Source organism: Carcharhinus amblyrhynchos, unplaced genomic scaffold (genome assembly GCF_965287045.1).
Source record: "Carcharhinus amblyrhynchos unplaced genomic scaffold, sCarAmb.v2.hapA scaffold_44, whole genome shotgun sequence".
Lineage (NCBI taxonomy): Eukaryota > Metazoa > Chordata > Chondrichthyes > Carcharhiniformes > Carcharhinidae > Carcharhinus > Carcharhinus amblyrhynchos.
The window spans coordinates 1,973,918-2,000,051 of NW_027649785.1; the positions used below are offsets into that span (position 1 = coordinate 1,973,918).

At 43.3% G+C, this 26,134-nt stretch overlaps 1 protein-coding gene across 1 annotated transcript in view; it reads right to left on the bottom strand.

Moving 5' to 3' along the window:
• LOC145337165 (uncharacterized) overlaps nucleotides 1-23,283 on the bottom strand; it is a 276,871-nt gene extending 253,588 nt beyond the window's left edge. Inside the window, 4 exon segments of the mRNA XM_080181955.1 lie at nucleotides 13,879-14,022; nucleotides 19,151-19,306; nucleotides 22,182-22,341; nucleotides 23,197-23,283. Of these exon segments, the coding sequence (XP_080038081.1) occupies nucleotides 13,879-14,022; nucleotides 19,151-19,306; nucleotides 22,182-22,341; nucleotides 23,197-23,283 (547 nt within the window).
• Between the last annotated feature and the right edge of the window lie 2,851 nt (nucleotides 23,284-26,134).

Genomic DNA, 26,134 nt, shown 5'->3' on the forward strand with positions numbered 1-26,134 from the left:
CACCAAGTAATGAGAGCAAGAGGAAGATGAATGAGGAAAAGAACAGTATCTTGGAGGCCATACCCACAGCTAACCTTCAGGTAGTACTTCCACTGATCTATAATGAGAAGCAACATCTCAGCCACCTTTGCTTCATGATGGTAGGCAGCACCAAGTTGTGTCACCAGTTGCAACAATAACTTGAGCCTTGGATCCCAATCCTAGTCGTTATGAAGGTCATTGTGGTCCATACTTCTATGCAGTTTGCACACATTTCAGGCTGCAGAAGGTATCTCCAATGACACTGCAGTTTGTAGCCCACTATAATATAAAGTGATGATCAAGGCTCCAAAATCAGGAAGAACACTCTTACAATGGGAACAGAGACAAATAGGAGGAGGATTAGGCTTGATTGGTGTTGAAGACTTCCCTAAAGTGCAAAGTGACACAGAATGCACACTTATTGCCTTGCATGCTCCTAAAATACCATCCTGACATTTTTTTTCCTGAGTAGAAACAAATTTGAGTCTCATCCAATTTGTTTGTGATAAGATCATCATGCAGGTCTGTGGCTGGCTCCCTGCCAGTAGTCATGATGCAATCACCTGTGCCAGTCACCTGTTCCACCTTCATCCTAGAGCACAGCAGGAGAACTAAGTCCAAGAAAGAGAGGCTAAACCCAGAGCATGTACGGAGAGGTGAGAGCCTGGCTTCAACCAGGCTTAGGCCATTCAAAGTAGCTGGTTAAGGTCTCTGAGACCAGCAATTGGAGTTCATCCAAGGGAATCATATGCAGCTCCAGACAGAGGAGGCTGAGCTATCAGTAAGTTGACAACAAAACAACACTGAAAATTCTGACCCAAACAGAACCACTGTAACCGCATGGCCAAAATTCAATTTTTATTATGTACAACTCTGTTATATACAGAGGCAAATATTAGCAAGAAAACTGCAATTATAGCAAAAATATTCAGTCTGTTTTAGGATGCAAAATATTTAGCATTGCTGTCCCCTTAAAATGTCCTAAATTTCTTATAGAATTAGCTGTCCAAACAGCAGCATTACCATTATCCCACTGTTGGTTGCACTGTTGAGCTATTGGTCTCTATTCAAGTGGAATCTGGTGATATTACACAACTGTCATCATAATCTTCATTGTTCAGATTTGTCAGGGGCATTATTTTTCCTCACTGAAGATCACTCAAATTTGCTCTTCCTTTCAGCCAAACAAATCCACACCGAGAACTTTCAAAGAATATTCTTATTTTGGAATTATAGAATTAAAATGTTTTGGGCAACAGAGCAAGCAGAACCTGAAACAGCAGATAAACAAAAGATAGGGCAGCTCCTAGCTGAGGCAATGCCAAACAATCCCAACTGAAAGATCTCTCATTTCAACTCATTAACATGCTGTGTGACTAGGGTGCTTGTGTTTTGCTTCCCACCAGCTTTTACCCATTTACTTTTCCAAGTGAGCTAAAATGTTTCTTTATCCTTTCATTCTCAGTTTTGCTTCAGGACGTTCACCCAAAACACTAACTTGCCCTTTCACTCCACAGATAATAATTGACCTGCTGTCTGTTTCCAGTCTTTTCCGCTTGTTTGGCTTTGAGATGCTGATTGCTGCACGTTTCCTGCCTATGCTGCATTTACATCCGATTTCTGGCAAGCACCGTTTTTATTTCAAATGCAAGCAGAATGCACTTTACCTACTGCAGAGGAAACAAGTGAAGCAACTCACTGCGGTGATGGAGTCAAAGCATTTTGTAAATGCTTCTCTCTCTCGCTTATAGAACTGTACTGTGTGAAATTCTGTAACTCACACTAGGTTAAAAAGAAACAGTCTCTAAGAAAATACAATTCCACCATCAGAACACATGAACAATTTAGAATACAGAAAAGTGTTGCACTGTATGTTCAGAAGAGGCTTTTCTACCCATTGAGTCTGCACCAATAATACTCCACAAAATCTACAGCAATTCCACTTTCCAGAACTTGGCCCGTATCCTTGAACATTTTAAGAGCTCCTCCAATGTCTTTTTAAAGGTTGTGAGGGTTCCTGCCTCTACCACCCTCCCAGGCAGTACATTCCAGTCTCCTACTACCCACTGGGTGAAAATATCTTTCTTTAAATTTCTTCTCACCTTTAAATTATGCCCCCTCACCATTAACCCTTCATCCAGAGGTTACAGCACTGTATTAGACCATACAGCCTATGCACTGGTCCATAACCCTCAGTGTTATACACTGCAATATACAAGCTCACTGTTATACACTGCTATATACATTGTTATATACAAGCAACCAACATAATCAAGGACCTCACACACCCTGAACACACTTTCTTCCACCTTCTTCCATCAAGGAAAAAGATACAGAAGTCTGAGGTCACTTATCAACCAACTCAAAAACAGCTTCTTCCTTGCTGCAATCAATCGTTTGATTGCATTAAGTTGATCTTTTTCTACACCCTAATTTGACTGTAACACTACATTCTGCACTCTCTCCTTTCAGAGAATCCTACAGTGCAGAAGGAGACCATTCAGCCCATCGAGTCTGCACTGACCACAATCCCACCCAGGTCCTCTCCCCATAACCCTGTGCATTTGGCCTAGCTAGGCCCCCTGACACTCAGGGGCAATTTAGCATGATCAATGCACCTGACCCGCACATACCATGGGCGACACAGTAGCTAGCACTGCTGCTTCACAGCTCCTGGGACCTGGGTTTGATTTCCGGCTTGAGTCACTATCTGTGTGGAGTTTGCACATTCTGGTGTCTGCATGGGTTTCCTCTGGGTGCTCCAGTTTCCTTCCACTGTCCAAAGATGTGTGGGTTAGGCTGATTGGCCATGCTAAAACTGCCCCTTCGTGTCATGAGATGCGTAGGTGAGAGGGATTAGCTAGTAACTGTGTAGGGATATAGGGATAGCGTGGATAGAGGATTGGCTGTCTAACAGGAAGCAGAGAGTTGGAATCAATGGGTGCTATTCTGGTTGGCGGTTGGCGACTAGTGGAGCACCGCAGGGACCGGTGCTGGGGCCTCAACTGTTTACCATTTACATAGACGATCTGGAGGAGGGGGCTGAGTGTAGGGTGACGAAATTTGCTGATGGCACGAAGATGAGTGGAAAAGCAGATTGCGTGGAGAGTGTAGAAAGTCTGCAGAGATCTGGATAGGCTGAGCGAGTGGGCGAGGACCTGGCAGATAGAGCATAATGTTAGCAAGTGTGAGGTTATCCACTTTGGCAGAAATAATAGTAGGAGGGATTATTATTTAAAACGCGAAAAGCTGCAGCATGCTACGGTGCAGAGGGACCTGGGGGTCCTTGTGCACGAATCACAAAAACCCAGCCTGCAGGTGCAGCAGGTGATCAAGAAGGCAAATGGAATGTTGGCCTTTATAGCGAGGGGGATTGAATATAAAAGCAGGGAGGTCTTGCTGCAACTGTACAGGGCACTGGTGAGGCCGCAGCTGGAGTACTGTGTACAGTTTTGGTCGCCGCACTTGCGCAAGGATATATTGGCCTTGGAGGGAGTGCAGAGAAGGTTCACTAGGCTGATACCAGAGATGAGGGGGTTAGCCGCTGAAGAGAGACTAAATAGAATGGGTCTGTACTCGCTGGAGTTTAGAAGGATGAGGGGGGAATCTTATTGAGACGTGTAAGATAATGAAGAGGATAGATAGGGTAGAGGTAGAGAGATTCTTCCTAGGGTAGAAAGCATAGCAGGGCTAGAGGGCACAGCCTCAAAATAAGTGGGGGGCGGGGGGGGGAGAGCAGTTTAGATCGGAGTTGAGGAGGAACTTCTTCACTCAAAGGGTGGTGAATCTCTGGAATTCTCTGCCTGTTGAAGTGGTGGAGGCTACCTCGCTAGATATATTTAAGTCACAGGTAGATAGGTTTCTGATAGACAGGGGAATTAAGGATTATGGGGAGAAAGTGGGTAAGTGGAACTGATCCACTTCAGATCAGCCATGACCTTATTGAATGGCGGGGCAGGCTCGAAGGGCTAGATGGCCTACTCCTGCTCTTATTTCTTACGTTCTTATGGGTGGGATTGTGGTCGATGCAGGCTCCATAGGCCAGATGGCACTGGCCTGTATGGCTTCTATGATCTTTAGACTGTGCACATTCTCCCCATGTCTTCTGGGTGCTCTGGTTTTCTCCCAAACTTCACACAGACAGTGACCCAAGCTGGGAATTGAACCCGGGTCCCTGGCACTGTGAGGCTGCAGTGCTAACCACTGTGCCGTCCAAATGTTTTTTCTTGCCTTCTTTCTTTCCTTATGCTTTGTGTGTATAACACAAGAAACAATGCTTTTCACTGCATACTAATACATAGGACAATAAAAAATCAAACCAACACTTATCTGGGTAGCAGGTAGCTCAAATGTTGAGAATGCAGGATACATTTTGTCTAAAGAGTTGATGCAGTTTTGTTTACTTAATTTTCCTTCTGGTTTTGATCTGGAGCATTGAGAGGCGCTAAGCTTGCGGGAAAAACAGTGTTTTAGTTACATTTTTAAAATCAAGAGCATTTGCTGACAGGAGCTGTTTGAAACAAAGAACAACGAACAAAATCAGCCTGGGAAACAGGCCCTTCGGCCCAACGAGCCCGCGCCGACATCTCAACACCACCAGTCCACCTCTCTACCCCTGTCTAATGTTTTATGGCCATCCAGATTGAGGGAAACTGATTAGGGACAATTTATTCCTGCCAATCAGCCTAACAGCACATCTTTGGGGTGTGGGGGGAAACCGGAGCACCCGGAGAAAACCCACACAAGCACGGGGAGAATGCGCAAACTCCCACAGACACCGGCCCAAATCCATGTGTCTGCACAGCAATCAGTGATAGTCACTGAGCTGTCGTCTTGCCCAGTATCTTGTCCAGTTTAGGCACACACTAATGACATGAAGCACTAGGCCAATCTCGAACAACCAAGAGCAGCCCCAGTACGACCCATCGTGTGTATGCCCCTCGTTGGACTGACTCAAAACCTGTGAATGAAAAGAGAAAAAACATCATTGACCCTTATTTAAAAGGATCTCCTATATCCACCCATCTCCAACTCAGTCATGTGCCTGTCTAAGTTACTCTTAAAGGACTCTAGCGTGTTTGCCTCCACCACCTTACTTGGCAGAGCATTCCATACCCCCACTACCCTCTGTGTGAAAAACCTCCCTCTAATATCTGTGTTGTACCTCTTCCCCCTCACCTTAAGTCCATGGCCCCTTGTCCTACGTGTCTCTATTACAGGAAATAGCTTACCTCTGTTTACTCTATCTATACCCTTCATAATCTTATATACCTCTATTAGATCCCCCCTCAGTCACCGTCTTTCAAGGGAAAAGAGTCCCAATTTCTTCAATCTTTCCTCATACCCCAGTCCTTCCATACCAGGCAACATCCTGGTAAACCTCCTCTGCACTCTCTCCAGAGTCTCCACGTCCTTCCGGTAGTAAGGCGACCAGAACTGGACGCAGTACTCCAAATGCGGCCTAACCAACATTCTGTACAACTGCAACATTAGACTCCAGCTCTTATATTCTATACCCCTTCCTATAAAGGCTAACATACCAAAGGCTTTCTTCACCACACTCTCCACTTGCACTGCCACCTTCAAACACTTGTGCACTTGCACCCCCAGATCTCGCCGCGATTCTATACTCTTTACGGGCTTACCCTTTATCACATGACTTCCGCCTACATTATTCTGGCCAAAATACATCACCTCACATTTATCCGGATTGACCTCCATTTGCCACGTATCTGCCCAATCAACCAGCCTATCAATATCCCGCTGTATTGCCAGACACTGCTCCTCACTGCCCGCCAATCCAGCCACCTTGGTGTCATCAGCAAATTTGCTGATCACACCACCTACTCCCTCTTCCAAATCATTTATATACACTACAAAGAGAAGAGGTCCCAGTACCGAGCCCTGCGGCACACCACTAGTGACAGACCTCCAGCTAGAAAAAGACCCCTCCACTACTACTCTCTGACTCTTCTTTGCAAGCCAGTTCTCTACCCATCTAGATACCTGACCACATATCCCATGAGCTTTAATCTTCTGTACCAACCTACCATGAGGGACTTTGTCTACTGAGAGGGGCGGTCCTCTCTGAAACCATCTCTCCAGAGGTGTACAAAAAGCTCTAGGTTGTTAAAAAGTACAAGTACAAATGCCCTGTAATTTTTGCTAACTGATTTTGAAGACGGGTTTTAACTCTATGAGGAAAATTGCTCAAATTACAACTAAGAGATAGATTAACAGTTAAGAATAGCATCTTGTCATGCTTAGGTATTCTTCAAATGTTAGCTGATTCATTTGTTATCGTTAAACTATTGTTATATAAAGTTGGTTTTGCTAAAGCTCCCTCGTTTGTCAATGGAACCACAAATGGAGAGAACTGCTACCAGTTAGCTGAGGTCTCAATTTATTCCTCTTTGGAACAGGAACACCAAAATGGCACTCATCCCCACACTTCATCCTCTATATTTGTCAACTGGGAAATCTGTGAACAACCACCTCTAGTTCTCCCCTTAGAGATCTGCATTCTATTCTCTTGTAGCGGACAAGATGAGTAGATCTAACATTTGCTGTAATCGTATGTTTTCACCCAATGGATGCATTCTATTTGGTGAGGACATCTATCAGGGTGAGACATCAAATTCCATCTGAATTAGGTGACTATCAATGATGGATGGCAACACATTGCATTTGAAATGTGAGCATGAATGGTTGTGTGCTAGAATAGGACTGACAAAGCAGAGTAGGGTGAGGGTGGTAATGTGTACACAGGCTGGAGGTGAATGCACTCACCTTTCCTGGCCTGGTTAGGTTGTTTTAAACAAAGAACAAAGAACAACCCAGCACAGGAAACAGGCCCTTCGGCCCAACGAGCCCACGCCGCCATTTCAACAAAGCATTTTCCTACACCTACCCTGCCCCGTATGTATGTGAATGGTACCCCAAATGTAGCCAGGTTCAGGGGAGAATAGTGTAGGGTCAATTTGGTACACCAATCAGCCTAAGAGCACATCTTTGGGGTGTGGGAGGAAACCGGAGCGCCCGGAGGAAACCCACGCAAACACAGGGAGAATGCGCAAACTCCCACAGACACAGGCCCAAATCCATGTATCTGCACAGCTAGCAGTGATAGTCACTGAGCTGTTGTGGTGCCCATCTGCTGGTCCAGGATTAAGCACACACAATGACACGAAGTACTAGGCCACTCTCGAAACCTCCAAGAACAGCCCACGCACGACCCACCGTGTGCGTGCCCCTCGTTTGACAACAAGGTGGACGGACACCCGTGGATTAAAAGAGACAAAACATTAACATGTAATACTACATTTTCAGTGTCGTCCCGAGGCTCTGACCCTTTTTAATACCGTCTACTATAACCCTCCATCCCTGTTTCGCTCATGTGTCTATCTAAGTAAACCTTAAACAAGTCCAAAGTGCCTGCCTCCACCACCTTACTTGGTAGCGTGTTCCATACCCCCATGACCCTCTGCGTGAAAAACCTTCCTCTAGTATCCAAATTATACTTCTCCCCCCTCACCCTTAGATCGTGACCTCTTGTAATAGTTGTCCCCAATCTAGGGAAAAGCCTGCCACTGTTGACTCTATCTATTCCCTTCATTATTTTATACACCTCTATCAGATTCCCCCCTTAATCTCCGTCTTTCTAAGGAGAAGAGCCCCAGTTTTTCCAATCTTTCCTCGTAACTCAGTCCTTCCATACCAGGCAGCATCCTGGTAAACCTTCTCTGCACCCTCTCCAGGGTCTCACGTCTTTCCGGTAGTAAGGTGACCAGAACTGGATGCAGTACTCCAAATGCAGTCTAACCAACGTTCTGTACAACTGAAGCTCTTATACTCTATACCCCTTCCTATAAAGGCTAGCATTCCGTAAGCTTTCTTCACAACCTTCTCTACCTATGTTGACACCTTCAGAGACTTGTGCACCTGCACTCCCAGGTCCCTCTGTATTTCTGTACTCTTAATCGGTCTACCTTTTATCATGTAACTCCTCCCTGCATTATTCCTTCCAAAATGCATCACCTCGCATTTGTCAGGATTAAATTCCATCTGCCATCCACCTGCCCAATATACCAACCTATCTATATCCTGCTGTGTCACCTGACAATCTTTCTCAGTATCCGCCAATCCTGCCATCTTGGTGTCATCTGCAAACTTGCTGATCACACCACGTATGCCCTCTTCCAAGTCGTTTATATATATTACAAAGAGGAGAGGTCCCAGTATTGAGCCCTGCGGCACACCACTGGTGACTGACCACCAGCCAGAAAAGGACCCTTCCACTACTACTCTTTGTCTCCTGTTGCCCAGCCAGTTTTCAATCCATCTGACTACCTGTCCTTGTATCCCATGTGCCTTAACCTTTTCCACCAGCCTACCATGAGGGACTTTGTCAAATGCCTTACTGAAATCCATACAGATGACATCAACAGCTCGCCCATCGTCGACCGTTTTTGTCACCTCCTCAAAAAATTCTACCAGATTCGTAAGGCAAGACCTCCCCCGAACAAAGCCATGTTGCGTATCCCTAATCAGATCTGAACGCTCCAAATGCTTATACATCCTATCCCTAAGAATTTTTTCCAATAATTTTCCTACCACCGATGTCAAACTCACCTCTATAATTACCAGGGTTATCCCTACTACCCTTTTTAAACAGCGGTACCACATTAGCTACCCTCCAATCCTCTGGGACCTCACCTGTGTCCAAAGAAGAGACAAAGATTTGCGTCAGAGGCCCAGCAATTTCATCTTTCACCTCCCTAAGCAGCCTGGGATAAATACCATCAGGCCCTGGAGCTTTATCCGTTTTTATGCTACCTAAAAACCCTAGCACTTCCTCCCTCGTAATGGATATTTCCTTCAACTGATCTACAGCCCCCTCCAAGACATTACATGACACTAAACCCCTCTCCTTCATGAATACCGACGCAAAGTATTCATTCAGGATCTCCCCCATTCCCTCAGACTCGATGCATAGCTCCCCTTCTTTGTCCCTAAGAGGACCAATTTTCCCTCTAACCACTCTCTTGCTCCTAATATAAGAGTAAAATGCCTTTGGATTTTCCTTAATCCTGTCAGCCAAAGCCATTTCATGCCCTCTTTTCGCCTTTCTAACTCCCCTTTTAAGCTCCCTCCTACTCTCTCTTTATTCCTCCAGTGCACTCTCCGTTCCCAGTTGTTTCGCCTAACATATGCCTCCCTCTTCTTCCTGACCAAGTCTTCGATACCTCCTGTAATCCACGGCTCTCTAATCCTGCCTTTCCCATCCTTCCTCTTTGCCGGCACATGCCTTTCCTGCAACATTATCAGTTTGCCCTTGAAAGCCTCCCACTTACCAACCGTGGACTTGCCAGCTAACAACCCCTCCCAATCAGTGTCCTTCAGCTCCCTCCTAATCCGGCTATAGCTTGCCTTCCCCCAGTTCAGCACCCTCCCCTTCGGACGGCACTCATCCCTTTCCATTTTTATCCTAAAGTAGACAGACTTGTGGTCACTGTTAGCCACATGTTCGCCTACCTCAACCACCTGCCCCGGCTCATTACCCAACACTAAATCCAGTATAGCCCCCTCCCTAGTCAGGCTAGTTACGTACTGCTCCAAGGACCCTTCCAACACACATTTTGGTGTGGCGGAATGCGCCAGACCTCCACAGCTGTACCTTTGTTGCTGTAGTTTTTTCTTCCAGTAGCTGGAGAGCAGCATCTTTCTGACTCTTCAATGCACCATTAAATTGATACACACTTCTTGACCACCCTGACTATATGCTGAGATTTCATTTTCTCTTGATTCAACCTGACTCCTTCAAATTTTAGAACACAGAACACTACGGCACAATCAGGCCCTTCGGCCCACAAGTTGCACTGATCATATCCATACCTACCAGGCCTATCTATAACTCTCAATCCCATTAAATCCCATGTACTCATCCAGAAGACCCCAACGAGTTCACCTCCACCATCACCGATGGCAGCCAATTCCACTCACCCACCACCCTCTGAGTGAAAAACTTACTCCTGACATCTTCTCTGTACCTACTCCCCAGCACCTTAAACCTGTGTCCTCTTGTAGCGGCCATTTCAGCCCTGGGAAATAGCCTCTGAGAATCTACCCGATCTATACCTGTCAACATCTTATAAATCTCTATCAGGTCACCTCTCAACCTTCATCTCTCCAGGGAGAAAAGACTGAGGTCCCTCAACCTACCCTCATAAGGCATGCCACCCAATCCAGGCAACATCCTTGTAAATCTCCTCTGCACCCTCTCAATAGCTTCCACATCCTTTTTGTAATGAGGCAACCAGGACTGCGCACAGTACTCCAAGTGGGGTCTGACAAGGGTCTTATAAAGTTGCAGCATTATCTTCAGACTCCTCAACTCAATCCCTCGAATGATGAAGGCTAGTACACCATACGCCTTCTTGACCACATCCTCCACCTGCGAGGCCAATTTGAGAGTCCTATGCACCCCAAAGTCCTTCTGATCCTCTACATTGCTAAGAGTCCTACCCTTGATATTATACTCCTTAATCCCATTAGACGTGCCAAAATGGACCACTACACATTTATCCGCGTTGAAGTCCATCTGCCACTTCTCCTCCCAGTCATGCATCCTATCTATGCCTCGCTGCAACTTCTGACATCCCTCCAGATTATCCACAACACCAACCTTCGTGTCGTCAGCAAACTTACCAGCCCATCCCTCCACTTCCTCATCCAGGTCATTTATGAAAATTACAAACAGCAAGGGTCCTAGAACCTGGGGCACTCCAGTGGTGACCGATCTCCATGCAGAGAAAGACCCATCCACAACCCCTCTCTGTCTTCAGCAGGCAAGCCAGTTCTGGATCCACAAGGCAACAGCCCCTTGGATCCCATTCTCTCTCACTTTCTCAAGAAGTCTTGCATGGGGGACCTTATCGAACGCCTTGCTGAAGTCCATATAAACCACATCCACCGCTCTTCCCTCGTCAGTGTGTTTAGTCACATCTTCAAAGAACTCAACTAGGCTCATAAGGCACGGCCTGCCCTTGACAAAGCCATGCTGACTACTTGTGATCATACTAAACTTCTCTAAATGTTCATAAATCCTGTACCTCTGTATCCTCTCCATCAACTTACCAACCACTGAGGTCAGACTCACTGGTCGGTAATTTCCTGGGCTATCCCTGTTCCCTTTCTTGAAAATAGGAACCACATCCGCAATCCTCCGGAACATCTCCCGTCTCCATCGACGACGCAAAGATCATCGCCAGAGGCTCTGCAATCTCTTCCCTCGCCTCCCACAGTAACCTGGGGTAGCATCCTCCGGGTGCTCCGGTTTTCTCCCACAGTCCAAAGATGTGTGGGTTAGGTTGATTGGCCATGTTAAAATTGCCCATTAGTGTCCTGGGATGTGTAGGTTAGAGGAATTAGTGGGTAAATGTGTAGGGATATGGGGATAGGGCCTGGGGGAATTGTGGTCAGTGCAGACTCGATGGGCCGAAGGGCCTATTTCTGCACTGTAGGGTCCTATGTTCTATCACACCTGGTCCTGGCGACTTATCTATCTTGATGCAATTCAAAAGTTCCAACACATCCTCTTAACATCCACATACTCAATCTTTTCAGTCTGTCACAAACCTGCAGTACAACCACCCAGATCATTTTCCACTGTGAATACCAAGGTAAAGTATTCATTAAGCACCTCTGCCATTTCTACCGGTTCTGCACCAACTTTTCCCCCTTCACCTTTTATAGGTCCTATTCCTTCACATCTCATCCTTTTACTCTTCACATATTTGTAGAACGCCTTGGGGTTCTCCTTAATCTTACCTGTCAAGGCCTTCTCATGACCCCTTCTGGCTCTCCTAATTTCCTTTTTAAGCTCCTTCCTACAACCCGTATACGCCTCTAGATCCTTAACATCACCTAGCTCTCTGAACCTTCTGTACGCCTTTTTCTTTCTGACTAGGTCTTGTATTCAAAGTTTATTTATTATTGTCACAACTAGACTTACATTCACACTGCAAGAGTTACTGTGAAAATCCCCTAGTTGCCACACTCCAGCACCTGTTCAGGTACACTGAGGGAGAGTTTACCATTGCCAATTCACCTAACTTACACATCTTTGGACTGCGAGAGGAAACCGGAGCACCTGGAGGAAACCCACACGAACACAGAGTACATGCAAACTCCACACTAACAGTGACTCAAGTCAGGAATCAAACCCAAGTCTCTGGTGCTTTGGGGCAGCCGTGTTAACCACTGTGCCACCCTGCCACAGATGTGTTGGTTGTTTGTAGATTCTGGAACAGTCACAGCAGATTGGAGGGTGCAATTGTAACTCCGCTATTAAAAGAGGGAGGGATAAAACAGGGAATTACAGACCAACTAGTCTAACATCTGTAGCAGAATACATGCTAGTGTTTATTGTAAGGGATCTGATTACAGGACATCTGGAGCATGTCAATGGGATTAGACAAAATCTACTTGGATTCATGAAAGAGAAATCATGTCTGACAAACCTACTGGAGTTTTTTGAGGATAGCTACCAGAATAGATAATGGTTAATGAGTTGATGTGGCATATTTGGATTTTCAGAAAACTTTTGTTTGAAGTTTTTTTAACTTTATGATGAGGGTTATTATGTTACTGGTTACTGTAGTTATAGATTACTACAGTTACTATGGGGCTAACAGTCTCATGAGGGTAATGTGTTCTATACCTACGATTTGTGCGCGGGGGGGCGGGGGGGGGGGGGGGCGGTGAAGAGAAAGGAAATATTCTTCATTCTTCCTGTAAAAAAAACTCAGGAAGAACTATCAGCAAGCCTGTTGCTCCCTAATCCTTTCACATCAAGTCCCACTTACTTATCACCTTCACCTACTTCACCCCCAAACAAGAAATGTCTCAATTTTAAAATTCCCACCATTGCTTTCAAGCTCTACTCAAAGGCCTCAACCCACCCTATTTTTATGTCATTTTTATGTCACAACCCTCAGGGATCTTGCACTCCTCCAGTTTAGCCTCTTCCACATTTCCAATGTGCATTGCTCTATTTGCAGAACATATTTGATTTATATTGTCACATTGTATTAGTATACAGTGAAAAGTATTGTTTCTTGTACGCAATGCAGAGAAAATATACAGTTCATCGAGAAGGAAACGAGAGAGTGCAGAATGTAGTGTTATAGTCATAGCTTGGGTGTCATTATTACAGAGTTTAAAAGAGTTAGAATGAAATTTTAGAAGCATAGAATGACAGTAAAAGATATAAATAGAAGATATGCTGGGCACTGCTTGCAAGTTGCCTCGCTCTGGCACCAACTTGGTGGGAATATATATCTTCAGCTGCCTAGGACACAAACTCGGAAATTCTCTTCCAAAACTTTACCTCTAAGAAGCTACTGAAAAGCTACTTCTTCACTAAGCTTTTCATCTCAATTTTTTATTTGATAACAACATTCATGGTGCAGTGTTAACTTTGCAACACAGGAGTGCAAGTTCTTGTTCTCAATTTCTCCTTGAAATGGTACATATTTCAAAGCACCCAAGGTAAAGACACTCATTTAATCACCATAGCTAAACATTATGACAAGAGCATTTAATGTGCGAGAAAAATGAACAAGTATGCCTTACTAAACTGGAGTTATCCATTACCTGGAAAAGGCCAGCTGTGAAATCAATTCTCAGGAAACATTTGGATATAACTTTCATCTGAAACCTAGATTAATGAATAAGCCTATCTCAGTCCTTGACCAACAGTACTAAAAGCTTTTAGCTATGGATAGATTTTTGAAGATTTCCAATGGGAAGCACTGATGTTTTACAACATGATCCTATTTCTTACTCTGGACATACCTGACTGCAGTGCTAGCTTCCAGCGGTAGGAATTGCCCATATATGATGTTGCAACAGAATCTACAGGAGATGAACTTGAAACGGGCATTATTCCTGCCTGAGCCAAAGTGCACGACAAATTGTCCAGATCCAAGAATGCAACGCCTAGGAGATATTAACCTCCAAGTTTCATTAACACGTGCAGGGACGGGCCAGCCTAAAAAGATAACCACTTAAGGAGCATGAAATTAAGATGGGAGTGTCAGGTGCACAGAAAAGGTCCCAGGCAGGGTTGAGATCTTAAGGGGTTAACATCCCATGAGTCTCCTATGATCTTGGCCATTTGTAAAAAAGGTTTTGCAAGCTGAGATCCTGCAAAATTGCAAATGCGGCTGGGTGCTTTAAGATAAAATGAAAGCTCTCCAATAGCTTAAAAGCTGTGATTAACTGCATCTTGTTTGAAACAACTCGTGCTGGTATCAGTACATCCTCCCTATTCTGAACTATCACCCTGGCCTTGTATATAACAAAACTCTTGCATTATTAAATCAGTCTAGACTGGACTTGGCTAAATGATGTCCTTGTTTGAAGGAAGTAACATTCACTTTATGGGCAAAGTAACGTCCCAAGATATATATGAGAACGGATGCTTTCTCACACTGGAGCAATGGTGGACGTGCAGTTTTGACGGCAACCGGGGGGGGGGGGATTTTTTGACATATTTTTACCACATACTATATTGTACTTACTTTTGCTGTTGCTAAGCACGTGATCTGGGTGAAGTTATACTGTGTGTACGTGACTAATTGCTGTAAAAAGAGTATAAAGGGGGAGATTCCCCCTTCGAGGTAGTATCGCTCGGCTAAGCTCAGAGCACTGACTTAATATTTTTTCTGAGCAGTGCTTAGTAAAGCAATCCTCCAAAAAAGCTTGTACCTGCTTGAAAATAAAGGACTGGGTTTTCTTATAAGTGTCTTGCTCTTGCATCAAGTATGTAAGGGTCTCTGAAAAACGAACCTGACAGGGTGTGCCCCAATAAAATCACCAGTCACAACTTTGCAACTCATATGTGGACCAGCTGCCGCTAAAATCCGTTAAGTTAAAATAGGGGCCGGAGTTTTTCTGCTCCTGATGGGACAGTTTGCAATAAGAACATAATAAGAACATAAGAAATAGAAGCAGGAGTAGGCCATCTAGCCCTTCGAGCCTGCCCCGCCATTCAGTAAGATCATGGCTGATCTGTCGTGTCTCAGTTCCATATTCCTGCCCTCTCCCCATAACCCTTAATCCCCTTGCCTATCAAAAAACTATCAACCCGCGTCTTAAATATATTTAGCGAGGCAGCCTCCACCACTTCAACGGGCAGAGAATTCCAGAGATTCACCACCCTGAGTGAAGAAGTTCCTCCTCAACTCCGTTCTAAACCACCCCCCCTTTATCTTGAGGCTGTGCCCTCTAGTCCTACTGTCCTTTCTGAGCAGGAAGAGCCTCTCCACCTCTATCCTATCCATCCCATTCATCATCTTATACGTCTCAATGAGATCTCCCCTCATTCTTCTAAACTCTAACGAGTACAAGCCTAGTTTATTCAGCCTCTCCTCATAGCTCAACCCCCTCAACTCCGGTATCAGCCTAGTAAACCTCCTCTGCACTCCCTCCAAGGCCAAAATATCCTTGTGTAAGTGCGGCGACCGAAACTGCACACAGTACTCCAGCTGCGGCCTCACCAGTGCCCTGTACAGTTGCAGCAAGACCTCCCTACTTTTATATTCAATCCCCCTCGCTATGAAGGCCAGCATCCCATTCGCCTTCCTGACCACCTGCTGCATCTGCAGGCTGGGTTTTTGCGACTCATGCACAAGGACGCCGAGGTCCCTCTGCACCGTCGCATGCTGCAGTTTTTCGCCATGTAAGTAATAGTCCTTCCTACCATTATTCCTACCAAAGTGGACAACTTCACACTTGCCAACATTAAATTCCATTTGCCAGTTCCTGGCCCACTCGCTCAGCCTATCTAGATCCTTCTGCAGACTTTCCACACCCTCCGCACAATTTGTCGTTCCACCAACCTCGGTGTCATCAGCAAATTTCGACACCATACACTCGGTTCCCTCCTCCAGATCATCTATATAAATGGTAAATAGCTGAGGCCCCAGCACTGACCCCTGGGGCACTCCACTAGTCACCAACCGCCAATCCGAATAGCACCCATTGACCCCCACTCTCTGCCTCCTATTTGACAGCCAATCCCCTATCCATGCTAACACCTTACCCCCAACTCCATGCCCCCTGACCTTCTGTAATAACCTCTTGTGAGGTACCTTGTCAAATGCCTTCTGAAAATCAAGGTACACCACATCCACCGGCTCTCCTCTATCCACCGCCCTAGACACATCCTCATAGAACTCCAATAAATTCGTCAGACACGACTTCCCCTTAACAAAACCGTGCTGCATCTGCTCTATCAAACAATTCTCCTCAAGATGCCTCGCTATTTCCTCCTTGATCGCGGATTCTAACATTTTACCTACAACAGACATTAAACTAACCGGCCTAATGGGAGAAGGAAATATTGTCCTTTGATATCTTTGTCATTTAATCTTATCATAAAGCTTTCCTTTCGTCTTCCTGTCACCTCCCTTCTTGTCAACAGCATAAAACCCATCACATGTCTACTTCCTTCTGTTCTGCACGTATATTTACTGTACCATCAAGGGCGAATGTTAACTCAGTCTCTCTCTTTCCATGGTACTTGAGTAACCTTGGCTTCTTTGGAAAAGTCATAATAGACTTGATTTATTATTGTCACATGTATTAACATATAGTGAAAAGTATTGTTTCTTGTGCGCTATACAGACAAAATATACCATTCATAGAAAAGGAAACAGAGTGCAGAATGTATGTGACAGTCATAGCTTGGGTGTAGAGAATGATCAACTTAATGCAAGGTAAGTCCATTCAAAAGTCTGGCATACCGCCAGACTGATGTGTTTCCAGCACTTTCAGTTTGTATTTCAGATTTCCATTATCTGCAGCACTTTGTTTTTACATTACTGAGCAGATTATTGCTAAGTGCCACTTTATAGCAGTATTGATCACACTTTCCTTCCCTTTGGCTGATTGGATTTTTCCTGATTTTTGTTGACTTGATGTACCTGGGCAACTTTCCACATTGTAGCTGTACTGGAACAACTTGGCTAGGGCATGGCTAGTTCTAGCCTCCAAGTCTTCAGTACTCTGGCCAGGATGTGTCAGGCCCCATTGCCTTTGCAGCATCCAAAGCCTTCATCTATTTTTTGATACTGCTTGAAATGAGTTGGCTGAAGCCTGGCGTCTGCGATGCTGGGAACCTTGGGAGGAGGCTGAGATGGACCACCCACTTGGCACTTCTGACTGAAGATAGCTGAAAATACTTCAGTTTTGTCGTTTGCACTGATGTGCTGAGCTTGCTCATCATTGAGGATGGGGATATTTGTGAAGATGCCTCTTCTGGTAAGCTATTTAATGATTCATCACCATTCACAACTGGATGTTCCTGGACTTTAGATCTGGATTGCATAGCCCTGCTGCATGCTTCTTCCACTGTTGAGCACATGTCGCCACTTCAATGCTATTTAAAACTTAATAATATCATCATCATTTGTATTTTAGCTGAGTATTGAGGTGTGCGAGTATCTGCAAATGCAACAGTTTCTGTTTCTTACTGTATGGGTTTGAGTGTCAAATGTCCAGATCAGGTGCAACATGCCTTAAAGCTCCCTCTTTTCTATGTTCAACTGCAAAACAAAAATTATTGGTGTACAGGTGTGGCCATTTTTCTATTTTCCGTGATGACTTATCCTCCTGGACTTGATTCCAGAGTCCTAGATATGAGCAGTGTGTATAATTAACCTGTTGTATCATCCAGTTTGATTGAAGATAAAAGGGTTCAGATGACAGCATTCTCACCTAGAGTCAGAAATCTGTTGGTTCATTCTCCAGTTCAGGACTGGTAAGTTAATCTAAACTGACAGACCAATGCAGTGCAGGGAGTTCTGTTATTGTCTTTCAGATGAAACATCAAAAAGAGTTTTTATACACATTTAAGATCCCCTGTCATTTATCAAAGAAAATGGGGGGCATTCCTTCCAATTTCTCGGCCAGCATTACTCCTTCAACCAATCCCTACAATAATAAAATTGATTAACTGGCAACTCCTCCCATTACTGCCATCTCTTTATGAGATTGCCATAATTTGCTGCTCTTGCTGATACCATTGACTACTCCCCAAACACAATTCATGTGAAGTGCTTTCTGAATGACGTAATGAGGTAAATCACAAGTCTGGTTTTCTCGACCATGTATGTTGTCAGACAGATTGAAGTGGTGGAGGCTACCTCGCTGAATACATTTAAGTCATGGATAGATAGATTTCTGATAGACAAGGGAATTAAGGGTTATGGGGAGAAAGCAGGAAAGTGGAACTGATCCACTTCAGATCAGCCATGATCTTATTGAATGGCGGGGCAGGCTCGAAGGGCTAGATGGCCTACTCTTGCTCCTATTTCTTATGTTCTTATGACAAGAACTGTTTTTTACATCGACATAAACCTGTGATGTGATTGTTGCCTCCTCCTCCCAAAATCAGTGATGGCTCACATTCCCTGACATTAAACAAACATCGGGAACATCATTTGAATATAACAACATATTATCAAGCACATTCCTCCCCAACCACGTGCATCAGAGGTCACCCTGCTAGCAATAAATTGTAGGATCCCTCCTTTGATTTTCTTTTTCAAAGTCCCATTGCTGTCAGCAGGTTCAATGCTGCTTTTCCCACACACGACTGACCTTTGCTGATTTCTGGGAAAATCTGACCCAGCAAATCAGGCCTGGACCCATCTCACTGCCACTGACTGGGAATAAAACTGGTCTTTAATTTTCTAAAGGGCAGTTATTCAATCAATCTCACTTTATCACCAATAACCAATCTACCTCGTCTAGCAACATAATAATCTCTATTCACATAACAACATGTGCACAAGTGTGGGAATTGGAAAAATAATATTAGTCCGGAGGTTTGGGCTCTCATACATTACGAAAGCAGGCTCCAAAATGTAAATCCCTCCAAAAACTCTTTGCCCCTCTACCTTGCATTCCCTTCTCTAAAATGCAACTTAAACCCCACCAAGCATTTGGCCAACTGATGCTTAATGATTGTTTTTCCTGTATGGTGACTTTTCATTACATTTATTTCAATTGCATGTCTTGTATATAGCAAAGAACAGTGGTGCAGAAACAGGTGCCTTACCCTTAGGTGTGATTTTCTGTAACTGTTGGCGGAGTTGTTTCAATGCAATTTTGGCAGAACTGTACTTGGTCTCTTTTTTTCCAAAACCTATTCCTTCTTTAAACTCAAAGCCATCCACAACTGCACGAAGCGAATAATGGGACATAGCAGCAGCTTCTGTCAGAAAAAATATTAAGTCATGCTTGAATTTCAATAGAGAGCAAAAGTGCATGGTTACATTAAAATATAAACAAAAACAGTGCTGGAAAATCTCAGCAGGTCTGGCAGCATCTGTGAAGACATAGAACCAGAGTTAACGTTCAGAGTCCAATGTGTCTCTTCATTCGTTCTCACCCCTGACAATGAGGACGGCAGCATAGTGGTTAGCACTGCTGCTTCACAGCTCCAGGGTCCTGGGTTTGTTTCCTGGCTCGGGTGACTGTCTGTGTGGAGTTTGCACATTCTCCTCGTGTCTGCGTGGGGGTTTTCTCCAGGTACTCCGGTTTCCTCCCACAGTCCAAAGATGCGTGGGTTAGGTTGACTGGCCATGCTAAGAAATTGCCCCTTAGTGTCCAGGGATGCGTAGGTTAGAGAAATTAATGGGTATAATAAATAGGGATATAGGGGTAGGGCTTGGGTGGGATTGTGTTTGGTGCAGACTCGAAAGGCCTCTTTCTGCACTGTAGGAGTCTATGATTTTCCCCTCCCACCCTAGCAGCCCACTATAAACCCCAACAGGGTTTCTTTTTGCTGTTTGGCTTTCTCACATGGTGAACCCCCAGCCCACTGATGATGTGTGGGGCCCTTAAGTGGGCATTAATTCACTTGCAGCCATCCATATACCTCCCTAGTGCAGACTTAAATCAGGGCAGGAGTAGGAAAATGGCTGGCTTCAATGAACCCCTTCTCCTGCCACTAAACTCGTCTCAGTGCAATGCACTGAAGATTTTCCCTAAACTGCTTTATCTCACACACCCCGACATACACTCCCATCTATCGGACAGAAAAAGTTAACAAGAAAAACTATGTCCCTTTGTTACTTCATCCATCTACACTATTTATTGTACCTACCATAGTAACATCCAATAACATGAATGCAGCACCTTTAATAAAGTCACTGATGCTCTTGATAGACTTGAGGAAGCAGTATCCCTAGGCAACACCTCTAGTCAGATGCTGCCAGAGAATATGCCTTTATCCCTTGTCTCTTTTTAACATCGCCTAGTCAGTTCTCAACACAGTTACCTAAATTTCGTATTTTTTCATTTTGCTGATAATTTTATGTGGATCCATATCAAATGTGTTTTGGAAGTCCACATAGACAATATGCCTGGATACTTCCTATTCTTGTGACCTTGACTGGATTAGATGGATGCATAATCAATCATAAAAATAGTGTGGATGCTGGAAATTTGAAATGAATCCATGCTGATTTTTTGATTAGCTCATGCTTATCCCACTGCTCAGTTACTGTGTCCCTGGTGATAGATTCTAACTTTCTCACAATCAAGATTAAACTTACTGGCCTGTCAGAACTTGGCTTTCTCCTTTCCTTCTTAAGCAGTTGCAATTTTACAATTCAAGGACAGAATTTCTGAAGCTTTTGAAAATTATCAATGTCCTCACCTGTTTATTGCATCATAAGTTTCTGGAAATTTAGCTCTCGTGCCCCATCATTCTTTCCATTTAAAAACAACTAATTCCTTTGTTTCAGTGAATTTAGTTTCCATCATTCTGCTTTTTTATATCCTTTTCACTGTGAAAATGGAAAAGTCTGCCACTTCCTATTGTCCATTATCATCTCATTTATATTTGCTTTTAATAACCCACATTTTCCTTCTTCGTTCTCGACATGGTTGGAAAAATATTTTATTCACTACTATAACCACTGCAAGATTTTTATTCATATTCCCTTTGTATCTCTCATTACTTTATTTTTGCTGCTTTATGTAGCTGTTGCAATCAACTCGTTTTTCACTTTCCCTTGCATTTAATTAGAAATGTTTTCCTTTAGCTTGATATTATCTCTCACCTCATTTGTTGATTATGCTTGCTTAACTAAACAATTGATGCCTTTGTCTCTTAGCGGTAAGTATTTGATTTGTGTTGTACCAATTACTTTGGAAAAAGGAATAGGCTTTTCAGTCCACTGAGTCTGTTCTGTCATTCACTGTTCAGAATGTCAACTCCATTTCCAGCCTCAGGTTAAATCTCAGTTTTTAATTTTTAAATTAACCTGCATTCTCTATCTTTTTAAGGGAAAACGTACTAGTCTCCCATTATTCTTTGCATGTTGTGTTCCCTGACAGCATCACAGAAAGATGTAGTTCTAATTTTAAAAAAGCTTATGCTCTTTTTTTCTGGGCTCACCCACTGAAAGAGACAGGATGGATAAATAGACATGGTCAAATTCTCAATTTTCTATACTCAATGGAATAAAACTCTCATCTATGCAACTTTTTCTCAATTTAAAATTCCACTGTGCTAAATCTACCCTGCACACCCTTTTCAAGGGTCCATTAAAAGCAAATGCAGGTGAGATTATAATGAGTAATGGAAAACAGCAAACTTTTTAAAATCATATTGTATCTTCCTTGATTTTCAGTGCCCAAAACTGAACACAGCGCTCTAGCTGCAGTCCAACCAGAGATTTACAACTGCAGCTTTTGCTGCTTTGTATGACACTCCTTAGTAAATTAAACAAAATTAATTCAGCATAGAAACCAAAAAACATCAGGTTTATAGTGCGAGGGTTCACATTGGTTCACCGATACCAAGGAGTATTCCAAATATAATACTGTAGCTATATTTAATGAGTATGTGCAATTTCCCACAGGAAAAATAGGACAATTAACAAAGGAGGGAAAATAGGAAGTTAACGATCCAGATCACTGCGTGGCTGACAATAGCTGGTTACAAGTAGAATTGGCATCATCATGGAGAAGGTCTGCAGTGAACAAGATAGAATGGAAAAGAAAATAAAGGCAATAAAAGTATAATTTTCTCTTAAAAAGATGTCCAACAGAAACTTTTAATATTTTCAGGAGAATACCTGAATTCTCCATCTCCTGAAAATATAAACTGCATCCTTTGCATTGACAAAACAAATGGAGAGCAGAAACAGGATTCTCATTTGTCGGCTCAAACTCATTCAGCAATGCAATCAAGCCCAACACATCTTCAACTGTTTCATGATTGCAGGAAGCTCGATACTAGATTGAGCTAAAAAGAAATTGACACTCAGTTTATAACAATAAAAAATCAACAGTGTGGGCCTGTACCTTAGAAATAAAAGAAACTGATTGCAATTCATTGTAAAATTAATTCTTCCCTACAACTTCGAAAATATCCCACCCTATATTTGCCACATAAAATAGGGGTGATGAGATTAGAGAAGCTGGGATTGTCCTCCTTGAAACCAAGAGGTTGAGGGGAGACTAAACAGAGATACACAAAATTGAGAGATATTTTGATCATCGATATAGGGGAAATCTGATTCTACTGGCTGGAAAGCCAGAGGACACAGGTCTAAGGTAATGAGCAAAAGGAATCAAAAAAGAAAACAAAAGGGATTTTCTTTCCTGATGCGAGTTATGATGGTCTGGATGGTGGAAACAGATTCAACAGTAACTTTCAAAAGAGAATTAGAAATACTTGAAAAGTGTGTATAACAATGGAGATTAATTGGACAGCTGTTTCAAAGTGTCAGCATAAGAATGATGAGCTAAATTGGGATATTGCGTGCTGTATAATTTTATGATTTGATTCTAAACTTACAATAACTAATGGTTAAGTAAAAATCAACAAGGCTCACGTGGATAATCAGTCAGTAAAATGACAATCAGCAGAAATTAATCCTTTCCTGCAGCATATCAGGTAGACAACATTGGCTGAGTTGCAAGATATGTACCACGTACCTGGTGGATGGTGTTCTCATGTGAGATGATGGCATCAATGTTGATGATCACACAGACTGTTTTACCCAGTCCAATGCCAGCATCTCCACATTCTATCCATCAGCCAGTCACCTATTCAAGCTAATAAATTACCCCTAATCACGATCTAACCTCGTGAATTAACATTTTGTGCGGCACCTTATCACATGCCTTCCGGAAGTCCAGATTTCCAACATCTATAGGATCCCCTTTATCCATTTTGCATGGTACATCTTCGAAGAACTCTTGCAAATTAGTCAAACATGATAAAACCATGCTGACTCTGATGGATAGCGGTTTGACTTAACAAATGTCATATATTGCTTCCTTGACAATTGAATCCAACATTTTCCTAACAACAACAAAAAGGGTGTTACATTAGCATTTTTCAAATCAATTGGAACCTTTCCTGAGTCCAGGGAATTTTGGAATATTATAACGAATGGATCTATTATCTCTGCCACCACTTCCTTTAATACCCTAGTATGTAGGCCATCTGGCCTGGGGACCTACCTGCCCTCAATCCCAACAGTTTGCCAAGTACCTTTTCCCAATCGATGTTGATTGCTCCAAGTTCCACCCTTCCTATTACCTCTGACTTGCCCATTCCTATAGGAATGGTACTAGTGTCTTTCACCGCGAAAACTGAGGCAAAGTATTGATTTAGCATTTCTGCCATTTCAGAGTTCCCCACTATTAAACTCTCCAGTTTAATAGTGAAACTCTCCAGTTTCATCTTCCAAGGGGCCAGCATTCACCCCTTGCGACTCTCTTCCCTTCTATATACCTACAGAAGCTTTGTTTTTTGCTATCCTTCTTGAGATTTTGTGCTAGTTTTCTTTCATAATTTACTTTAGCTCTTCTTATTACATTTTCAATATCCATATGTTTGAAAGTTTTCCAATCTTCCAAACTGACACTGCCCTTTGCAATATGATATTTATATTGTCCTTGACATCCTTGTTTAGCCATGCATGTTTTTTTATCCCCCTTACCATCTTTCTTCCTCACTTTAGTTCTGAGGACTTGAGTATCTCCTTAAACAACTGCCACTGCTCATCCACTGCCCTATCTTTTAGCCTTCCTGCCCACTCTACTTGGACCAACTCTGTCCTCATGCCTACGTTTAATTCCAGAATATGCGTATGGGATTCCACTTTCTCACCTCCAATATGAATTTTGAATTCTATCATACAATGGTCACTACTCCCTAGAGGATCCTTAACGATGAGGTCATCAATTAATCCCTCAATACCAAATCCAGAATAACCTGCTCCCTGGCTGGTTCTCCAACATACTGTTCCAAGAAACAGTCTCTAATACATTCAATGAACCCCAGGCTACCGTTGCCAATTTGAATCTTCCAATTTATTAAAATCTTCCATGATTATTGCCGTACCTTTCTTGCAAGCCCCAGATTTCCTGGTTTATACTGTGCCCCACTGCAGGACCATTGCTTGGAGGCCTATAGATTACTTCGACCAAGTACTTCTTCCTTTGCTATTTCTTATTTCTACCCAGACTGATTCCCTATCTTGATCTCCTTTATGCTTATGTCATTTCTCAATGCAGCATCAATCCCTTTCTTCACCAGCAAAGCTACACACCTTCTTTTCCTTTCAGTCTATCTTTCCAAAATGTGGAGTACCCTTGAATATTCAATTCCCAGACCTGGTCTTCTTGTAACCATGTCTCAGTAATCACCACCAAATCACACCATTTTGTTTCTAGTTGTGCCATTAACTCATTAATTTTGTTCCGAATGCTTTGTGCATTTAGATACAAAGCTTTTAAATTCATTCTATCTGTAAATTTCCTTACTCTTCTATAATTCCTTTGCATAAAGACATTCACCTATTCTGTCCTCACTTTTGTTGTCTGTTAACCATCCTCCACTTTGCTAACCTGCACTCCTACATCTCCTTTAATTCAGATTTTCTAATTTCCCCTACAATTGAACCACCATTCAGTTTAAACCCTATCAAGACAGTTATGCGATTCACTCGGACTCTGGTCCCAGCCTGATTCAGATGAAGACTGTCCCAATAGAACAGGCCCCTTTCTTTCCCAAGACTGGTGCCAATGTCCCACGAATTCAAACCCATTTCTCCCACATCAATCTTTAAACCACGCATTTACCAGTTAATCTTATTGACCTTGTGCCAATCAGCTCATGGCTCAGGTCATAATCCAGAGATTATTTCCTTTTTGATTCTGCTTTTTAATTTAGCTCCTAGCTGTTCATACTCCCTCAGCAGAACCTTTGCCCTTGTTTTATCTATGTCATTGGTACCTACATGGACCATGTTACTGGATTTTTACCCTCCCACACCAAGTTCCTCTGCAGCCCAGATGAGATATCCTGAACTCGAGCACCAGGTAGGCAACACAACCTTCGGGACTCTCGCTCTTGGTCACACTGAACAGTGTCAATGCCCCTAATTATACTATCCCCAATAACAAACTTTCTCTCCCTGCACCCCCCACCATCCCACTTGAAAGACTCCCCATATCATGGTGCTGCAGTCAGTTGGCTCATCCTACCTGCAGTGCCCATTCCTGTGTACACGGGGAGCAAGAATCTCAAACCTGTTGTGACTGCCTCCTGAAACACAGCATCCAGATAATTCTCCCCCTCCCTGGTATGTCGCAGCATCCGAAGCTCAGAATCCAGCTCAACAACTGTGAGCTGGAATTCCTCTAGCAACCAGCATTTACTACATATGTGGTCACTGAAGGCCACAAAGGGGTCCACCAGCTCCCACATCATGCATGAACAACACATATCTGACCGTCCACCTTAATTTTATTTAATTATTTCTGAATTTTTTTTTGAAATTTCAACTGTGTTTTACATCTATGCTTATTGTAATTATTCAAAGTAATTATTCAGACACTGAGTGATCAATACTTGGAATGGTTTTCTATCCAGGGCGGTGGAGACAGAAACCGCGAGTTATTCAAGAAATAATGCTACAAAATCAGGAAAGGAGAATCACAGATGGTCATGGAACTATGAGCTACAAGTATTGTGCAACGTGGTACAAGATAGAGACTGGATAGCACATAA